The 8,263-nt window shown below is 52.4% G+C and overlaps 2 protein-coding genes across 2 annotated transcripts; one reads left to right on the top strand and one right to left on the bottom strand.

Annotated features, from left to right (window-relative positions):
• The first annotated feature begins 720 nt into the window (after positions 1-720).
• On the top strand, positions 721-6,706 carry FBXO39 (F-box protein 39). The gene is made up of 4 exons (XM_014959874.1): positions 721-826; positions 2,267-3,323; positions 5,233-5,409; positions 5,850-6,706. The coding sequence occupies exons 2-4, from the start codon at positions 2,310-2,312 to the stop codon at positions 5,976-5,978; spliced, it is 1,320 nt and encodes a 439-aa protein (XP_014815360.1). The 5' UTR covers positions 721-826; positions 2,267-2,309; the 3' UTR covers positions 5,979-6,706.
• LOC106898569 (erythroblast NAD(P)(+)--arginine ADP-ribosyltransferase-like) lies at positions 6,170-7,309 on the bottom strand. Its single transcript, XM_014959872.1, has 2 exons — positions 6,646-7,309; positions 6,170-6,334 (listed from the first exon to the last, which is right to left on the bottom strand). Exons 1-2 carry the CDS (start codon positions 7,036-7,038, stop codon positions 6,170-6,172), a joined length of 558 nt encoding a protein of 185 aa, XP_014815358.1. The 5' UTR covers positions 7,039-7,309.
• Between the last annotated feature and the right edge of the window lie 954 nt (positions 7,310-8,263).

Below are 8,263 nucleotides of genomic sequence, written 5' to 3'. Positions count from 1 at the left end.
TGGTCAACGTGTTGCCCACCAGGACCTTCTCTGCCCAGCTGCTTTCCAGCTGGGTGGTCCTTGCCTGTGCTGGTGCCAGAGCTTGTTCCTCCCCAGGGCAGAACTTGGCACTGGTTGAACTTCATGAGGTTCCTGCTGGCCCCTTTCTCCAGCCCACCCGCCTCCCCAGGCCTGGAAACAGGAATGTACCGTGAAGACAAGAGACCACAGGGACCCAGATTTGGGAGGCATCAGATGAATGTTGCTGAACAGCAATGATGGGAGGAGGGAGACTCAGATGGATCTTGAGTGTTGGCGTATTAAACTGAATCATAAGGATTAAATTGTGGGAGAAATAGAAAACTGTGAGAAAAACACCATTCCTAGGGGACACAGAGGCAACTCTCAACCAACAGAGTATTGATACAAGGACTACTGTGGTTTAATCCCACCCAGAAACAAAGAACGAAGCAGCCACTCTCTCTTCGTGTCTCTTGTCACCCCCAAGACAAGACACATGGCTGGCACGTGGCTTTTAGGCTGTGGCCACTATTTCTTCCTGCCACAGGGGCCACCAAACATACCCACTTTGCCTTCTCAGGGTCTTCACCTTGGCCCAAATGACTTGACCCAAGTGGGCCGTGTTCCCCCTTTGCCCTCGCCCACCTCCAGCTGTGGTGACATCACAAACGGTACCTCTTTGCTCCATGGCAACTGCTGGACTTTGCGGAAAGGAGGGGTCAGAGGCAGAGAACATAAATCCTGAGCTCAGGAGGGAGACCATTAGAACTAGAGAAGAGCGCAGGGAGCTGAATCCTTACCCAGCCCAGCCTTGAGAGTGGAACTGGTAACTTCTGCCATTGTGGTGGTTGACTTCCATGTTTTGTTTATCTGTTTTTTATGTTGTTTATCTGGACTTCAGCAAAGCCTTTGATACAGTCTCCCACAGTATCCTCCTGGAGAAACTGGCTGCCCATGGCTTGGGATGGGCAACCCTCTGCTGGGTTGGAGGGACGGACCCAGAGAGTGGTGGGGAATGGAGTTAAATCCAGCTGGTGTCCAGTCACGAGTGGTGTCCCACAGGGCTCAGTACTGGGGACAATTCTCTTTAACATCTTTATCAATGATCTGGACGAGGGGATCGAGTGCACCCTCAGTCAGTTCACAGATGACACCAAGCTGGGTGGCAGTGTTGATCTGCTGGAGGGTAGAGAGGCTCTGCAGAGGGATCTGGACAGGCTGGATCGATGGGCTGAGACCAACGGGATGAGGTTCAACAAGGCCAAGTGCCAGGTCCTGCACTTCAGTCACAACAACCCCCTGCAGCGCTCCAGGCTGGGGGCAGAGTGGCTGGAGCTGCCTGGTGGAAAAGGACCTGGGGGTGTTGGTCGACTGTTGGCTGAACATGAGCCAGCAGTGTGCCCAGGTGGCCAAGAAGGCCAACAGCATCCTGGCCTGTATCAAGAACAGCGTGGCAAGTAGAGCCCAAGAGGTGATCATCCCCCTGTACTCGGCACTGGTGAGGCCTCACCTCGAGTACTGTGTCCAGTTTTGGGCCCCCTACCACAAGAGGGACATTGAGGTGGTGGAGCGGGTCCAGAGAAGGGCAATGAAGCTGGTGAGGGGTCTGGAGCACAAGTCTTATGAGGAGAGGCTGAGGGAACTGGGGGTGTTCAATCTGGGGAAGAGGAGACTGAGGGGAGACCTTATCGCTCTGTACAAGTACCTGAAAGGAGGGTGTAGAGAGACTGGGGTCGGTCTCTTCTTCCAAGTTACAGATGTCAGGACAAGGGGTAATGGCTTCAAGTTGTGCCAGGGGAAGTTCAGGTTGGATATTAGGAAACATTTCTTTACTGAAAGGGTTATCCAGCATTGGAATGGGCTGCCCAGGGAGGTGGTGGAGTCACCATCCCTGGAGGTATTTAAGAAACGTGTAGACATGGTTCTTCAGGGCATGCTCTAGTGCCCAAGATTACTGGTTTGTGGTGGGGTGCTGTGTGGGTGGGTGATGGTTTTTTGGTTGGAGGTTGTTGTGTGTTTAGGTGGTGGGAGCTGGTGTTGTTTGTTTGGTGGTGTTTTTTTTTTGTTTGTTTGTTTGTTGTGTGTGGTTTTTTTTTGTTTGTTTGTTTGTTTGTTTGTTTGTTTTTTGTTGGTTGGACTCGATGATCTCTGAGGTCCCTTCCAACCACTATGATTCTATTCTTTGTCACCACCCACTTGGTCTTCTGACCCACCAGCCTTCTTTCTGTCCACTGCAGCACAATCACCCACACCTTGCTCCCTCCAGGTGTGGTTCAACACCCCAAAGAGAAGGGAAAAGTGTCCTCCCAATGGAAGATGAGAACGAACCTGAGCAGAGCTCCTGGGCTCACCTCCCTGATGTCTGTCTAAGGCGCGTCTTCCACTGGTCAGATGACAGGGACAGATCTCATGCCGCCCTGGTCTGTAGAAACTGGAACTGGGCCATGCACTCGGGGTCCCTCTGGAGAAGGAGAACCATCACATTCTGTGGCCAACCCTCAAGGGAGAACACGTTGGAGTTGCAAAGCGCGCTGTGGTACGTCAGGAAATTTGGCCAGTATCTGGAGCACCTTGAGATCAAGTTACAGAATCCTTACAGCAAGGCCTTCACCCGAAAATTTCAAGTGACAATGAGAGGTTTTTTTTCACACCTCAGTAGGCATAACCATCGCCTAATGTCCCTGAGCATCGAGTACCTGGGATTAGACCGCTTGACGTGGAAAAATGTAGTGAGGGCTCAGTTTCTCAAGAACTTATCTACCTTCCTCAAAAGGATGAGCAAACGGCTTGATTATCTCAACTTGAAAGGAGCCAGAGTAACCTTGGAAGAAGGCTGTGAGCTTCTGAATTCTCTCAGCTGCTCTACAGATAAAAGCTCTCTATCTGAAATCAATATGGAGGATTTCTTCGGTCTCCACCTTCCTGTCTACAGCAGCGCCTTGTTCCACCAAACCATGTCCAAGTTCCACAGCCTGGTTGTCCTGACCCTCAATTATAACTGCATCTCTGATGAACTGCTGGACGTCCTGCGGGAGCACAGCGCTCACTCCCTGTGCACCTTGAACATCAAATGTCACTCCCAAGACCCTCATGAGCAAGTGGTCTGGGGCATGTCGTGGGCAAATTTGGCCAAGAGAGCCCCCAGACTGAGTGTGAACTTCTTCTTTGAAAGAATCATGAGGCACGATCACCTTGCCAGGATCCTGCTGGTGGAGATCCCCGTCAGCAGCATCAGTCTACGGAGCTACAGCTTCAGTGACCCAGACGTGACAATGAGACCCACCATCACCAACCTCCTCCCGGCCTACTGGCATGTCCTGCAGGTAGGGGAACCAGTGGTGACATCTCCCTGCAGTGTCACAAAGCCAAGCAGAGTGCTCCAACAGGCCTTCATTGTTACCTGATGAGGATAGTTTCCATAATCAACCCCTTCCAGTGTCCCACTACAGTCTGGTTCAGGTCACTGTGCATATTGTTGGTCAATATACATATTATAGCAGCCTTCCAGCACCTAAACGGGGCCTACAGGAGAGCTGGGGAAAGGACTCTTGATGAGGGAGGGGAGCCCTAGGAGGAGGGGGAAAGGTTTGACCCTGAAAGAGGGGAAATGGAGAGGAGATGTGGGGAAGAACTTGTTTGGTGGGAGGGTGGTGGGAGCCTGGCCCAGGTTGCCCAGAGAAGCTGTGGCTGCCCCATCCCTGGAGGGGTTCAAGGGCAGGTTGGAGGGGGCTTGGAGCAACCTGGGCTGGTGGGAGGTGTCCCTGCCCAGGGCAGGGGGTGGCACTAGGAGGACTTTAACATCCCTTCCAATCCAAACCATTCCATGATTCTGTGATTATCATTGTGTAGTTGTGATCCCCATTGTGCCGGTCTTCGCTGTCAAGTTGATGTCAGGTTGCCCTCCTAAAAAGCTAATCCACCCAAAATACTGGTGGTTGGAATGTCAGCTGTCAGCAAAAAAGGACTTTTCAGGCAGAAAAGCTTCATTTTTGTAAGAAAGCCCCAGGCATATTTGGCTAGACAACTTCTCATTCAATAACTAAAAACTCTCTTACCCTTTCAGACTTTCTGAAGCCCTCCCTTTTGCGGGGAAATCTGTGATTGAGGACAAGACCCTGCAGCCCTTGTTTGCTTACAGCCTGCACTGAGGGCTTTGCTCCCTTTTGGCCAAGCACAAGTGTCAAATCGAGTGGTCCCATTTCAAAGGCCGTTGGTGTCACCGAGGATGTGTCACTAAGCGTGGGCAACAGCTGACCCGTGTCAATGAGCATCAGGTCATTGCACACCTGAGGGAAGCCCACGGTCTGAGGGTTGCTGGCACCTCGAGGGCTGGTTTTGGGTCCATCCCATCAGGAAAGACCTTGAGGGGCTGGAGCAGGTCCAGAGAAGGGCAAGGGGGCTGGTGAGGGGTCTGGAGCACAAGACTTGTGAGGAGCATCTGAGGGAGCTGGGAGTGTTCAGCCTGGAGAAAAGGAGGCTGAGGGGAGACCTTCTGGCTCTCTCCAACTCCCTGAAAGGAGGGTGTAGCCAGGGGGGGTCGGTCTCTTCTCCCAAGGAACAGGCCATGGGACAAGAGGAAACAGCCTCAAGTTGCCCCAGGGGAGGTTGAGGATGGAGACTGGGAACAATTTCTTCCTGGAAAGGGTTGTGAAACCTTGGAAGGGGCTGCCCAGGGCAGTGGTGGAGTCGCCATCCCTGGAGGGATTTCATAGCCGGGCAGAGGTGGTGCTGAGGGACATGGGTCAATGATGGGTTTGTCAGTGGTGGGCTGATGGTGGGTCTTGATGGTCTGAAAGGTCCTTTCTAACCTTGACCATTCCATGATTCTAAGTTCTGTTGCTCTGCAGCCTCCCATGAACACCAGAGATCTGCAAAGCTTTCTAGAAATTGTCTTTAGATCTGCTCTCCCATGGGGGATAATTTCCAATTGGTCAAATAAGATCATGATGTGAGCTGTGGGCGTCGCATCTTCTAAGGGTAATAGAAGTTGTCTATCTCTAAGGATGGTCTTTAATGCACACGGGCCCCCCATCTCCACGGGAGAGTGGGGATCGCTGTCGCATGTTCTCTTGTTGTAACACAAAAGGGGTTCCCTGCTCACGTCAAGGTACAGAATTGATCTCCTGACGGTCACTTCTGCTGGGAACGTTGGGAAACTTGTTCATTGAATTCTCCTCACTGCCCTCCCCGGCTCTGCTCAGCAGCACTAACGGTGTTTGTTCTTTTTTCAAGCAATTAACACTGGAATTAAACAATGACCAGGAGCACCTGGACGATGAGCTACTACAGCTCGTCTTATCGTGCCAGCGGCTGTCGTTTCTGGAAGTCCGGGCATTTCTAAGTGTCACCTTTGTGGAGAGGCTGCTCCAAAACCGTGCGGAAAGGAAATGTACTTTGACTACTCTAAAGGTAGGACTTTGTGCTTCAAAACTCCCCGTCCCTTCCTCCCTCCAACACCCAGAGAAAGGTGAGGTCCCCATGGCCAAAGAAAGGTCCCATATGGAAATGTTCACCCTTTACCTTCCCCAGATGATGTTCGATGCTGTCACGCTGCTTTGGGGACCAGATGCTGAATTCTGTAGATCCTCCCAGATCCCTGCAGGTCCCAGGGGTGTCTCAGTTCTGGGGGTAAAAGGAACCTTGCTCTTCCCAAAGATTCTTCAGCAGGAGATGATGCTTTCAGTCCATTTGGAGTGAAAATGGTAACACCTCCAGATTTCAGTCCAAACCAAGGCATTTTGCTTCTCTAGATCCCTCATTAACCGCAGAGGCTTCTTCTTGTCACAAGTGGTCATGGGCTGGGCCAGCTCCATGCACCCAAGAGACATGACTGCCATTCGTGCCCACAGGTCAGGATATTCACAGCCCAACAAGACACCACTGAGGAGGATCGGCTCCTGCGTGACATCTACAGGAGGTTCAAATCCCTGATTGACTCAGAGCTTCATTATTTTGTTGTCGTCTACCCCATGGTGTAAACCAGGAGGAGAGAGAAGACCACCCCGTGCCATCCACGAGCAACAAAGGGATCCTTGAGAGGGCACCAGGAAGGGGTTTGGATCTTGACAGCGGTGCCTCTGAAAGGGAGAGACCTTTACAGCAAGAGACGAGTTTACCCTCCAGGCATTAAAATGGGGCACTTGGGAAGGGGCCTCCTGTGTCTCCACCATCATTTCTTCTTGTCCTTGCTTGGTTTTCCCTGGTCGGAACCAAAGGAAGCAGCCAGCCCTTTTCCACCCTCATGGGCATCTCTAGGAACAATGGGGGCCTCCAGCTCTTTCTCCAGCGCCTCTCCTTGTAGAGCTCCAAACACCTCGCCAACGAACCCCGTCTCCTTGTTTCCATTGTACAAAGAACTGGAGATCTTTAAGGTCTCCCTTCTGCCCCAACCCATTCTGTGATTCTACGATTCTAAATCAAGAGACGACCATCCAGAATGCTGTGATTGGACTTGGTGTTGGACTTGGGACCAGGCCAGGATTTGGGCTGGACCTGGGCTGAGCACAGAGAGGATCTTCTTTAATTTCCAAAGATCTGTCCAGTTAGACTGTGCCTGGAGGACTGGGTATTGGCATCCTTCTCCTTCTGCTTCTCCTTCTTGTCCAACAGGTTGCTCAGGGCCTGGGGCAGGAGGAAATTAAGCACCTTGAAGTGGAATTTGTCCAGCTCTTTCCTGCAGGAGCACCCAGCCTCGCACACGGTCCTGTTGAACTCCTTGTACAGGCCTTCCTGCAGGGGGTACGCCGTGAGGGCCATCGTGTGCTCCGTCCACAGCACCAGTGGCTGGGGGACACAACCTTCCTGGTTCTGCCAATTGTCAGCAGCCTGGGTCCAGTACTTGGCGTAGATGCTGTTGTTGGTGAACTCTGTGTTGTTGAGCTCCCCCAGCTCCTCCTCCATCTTGGGGCTGCAGCCCTGGTACTGGTCATTGAAGGAGGTGGGGGCCATGTCCAACACCTTCTCAACAGCCTGGAGGAGCCAGAGGTTGATGGTGGCCGGAGACCCAGCCAACAGCAGCACCAGGTGCTCCATGGACATGGACCTGTTGGAAAGGGTCGTTGGAGGGCCAAGGAGATGTTGTGATGGCTGGAGCCGCTCAGCTGGGAGGATGGGGAAGTTTGTGACATGGGTGACATAGAGGCATAGATGGCAGTGGTGGCGGGGGCATCCTGTTCCCCGCACGGCTGCAGCCCCCTCATGTTCCCCCACGGTTTCTGGGGCTCCTTGGACAAACCCTGGTTACCCACCTGCTGGGAGGAAGGAGCTGAAATCCCTGGAACCCACGGGGACCCTCTGGGAAGGGTTTATATCTCAGCGGTGGTTGGTGCAATGGTCACAATATCACAGAATCACAGAATGCTATGGGGTTGGAAGGGACCTCTGGAGATCATCCAGTCCAACTCCCTACCAAAGCAGGTCCACCCAGAGCAGGTTGCACAGGAACGTGTCCAGGAGGGGTTTGAATGTCTCCAAAGACGGACACTCCACCATCTCCTTGAACAGCTTCTTCCAGGGCTCTGCCACCCTCACAGGAAAGAAGTTCCTTCTCAGAGTGTGGCCAGTAGGTTGAGGGAGGTCATTCTCCCCCTCTGCTCTGTGCTGGGGAGGCCACAACTGGAATCCTGCATCCATTTCTGGGCCTCCCAGTTCAAGAGAGACAGGGAACTACTGGAGAGAGTCCAGGGTAGGGCAACCAAGATGATTAAGGGATTGGAGCACCTCCCTTATGAGGAAAGGTTCAAGGAGCTGGGACTCTTTAGCATGGACAAGCGAAGACTGAGGGGAGACCTTGTTTATGTTTATAAGTATCTAAAGGGTGAGTTGAAGGATGTTGGAGCTGGACTCTTTTCAGTGGTTTCCAGCGATAGGTCAAGGGGCAACAGGCTCAAGCTGGAACATAGAAAGTTCCATTCAAATATGAGAAAAAACCTCTTTATGGTGAGGGTGATGGAGCCCTGGAACAGGCTGCCCAGGGAGGTCGTGGAGTCCCCTTCTCTGGAGATCTTCAAGACCCGCCTGGATGCTCCTGAGTGATGTGCTCTGGGCGTTCCTGCTTTAGCAGGGGAGTTGGACCAGATGGTCTCTAGAGGTCCCTTCCAACTCTGACAATTCCGTGATTCTGTGATGTTTAGGAGGAACTTCTTATATTCAAGTTTCTGCTCATTTCCTCTTTCCTGTCACTGGGCACCACTGAAAAAAGCCTGGCCCCATCCTCCTGACACCCTCCCTTGAAGGATTTATAGGTGTTGATCAGATCCCCCCT

Source organism: Calidris pugnax, unplaced genomic scaffold, assembly GCF_001431845.1.
Source record: "Calidris pugnax isolate Ruff unplaced genomic scaffold, ASM143184v1 scaffold378, whole genome shotgun sequence".
Lineage (NCBI taxonomy): Eukaryota > Metazoa > Chordata > Aves > Charadriiformes > Scolopacidae > Calidris > Calidris pugnax.
Note: the sequence above shows the minus strand (reverse complement) of the source record. Positions and strands in the feature narration are given on the sequence as shown.

Coding starts and splice junctions, on each gene's coding strand:
- LOC106898569 (XM_014959872.1), bottom strand. CDS start 7,038: ATGTCCATGGAGCACCTGGTGCTGCTGTTGGCTGGGTCTCCGGCCACC. Junction 6,335..6,645: donor TGGACAAATTCCACTTCAAG/GTGCTTAATTTC, acceptor AATGGAAACAAG/GAGACGGGGTTCGTTGGCGA.
- FBXO39 (XM_014959874.1), top strand. CDS start 2,310: ATGGAAGATGAGAACGAACCTGAGCAGAGCTCCTGGGCTCACCTCCCT. Junction 3,324..5,232: donor CCTACTGGCATGTCCTGCAG/GTAGGGGAACCA, acceptor TCTTTTTTCAAG/CAATTAACACTGGAATTAAA. Junction 5,410..5,849: donor GTACTTTGACTACTCTAAAG/GTAGGACTTTGT, acceptor TCGTGCCCACAG/GTCAGGATATTCACAGCCCA.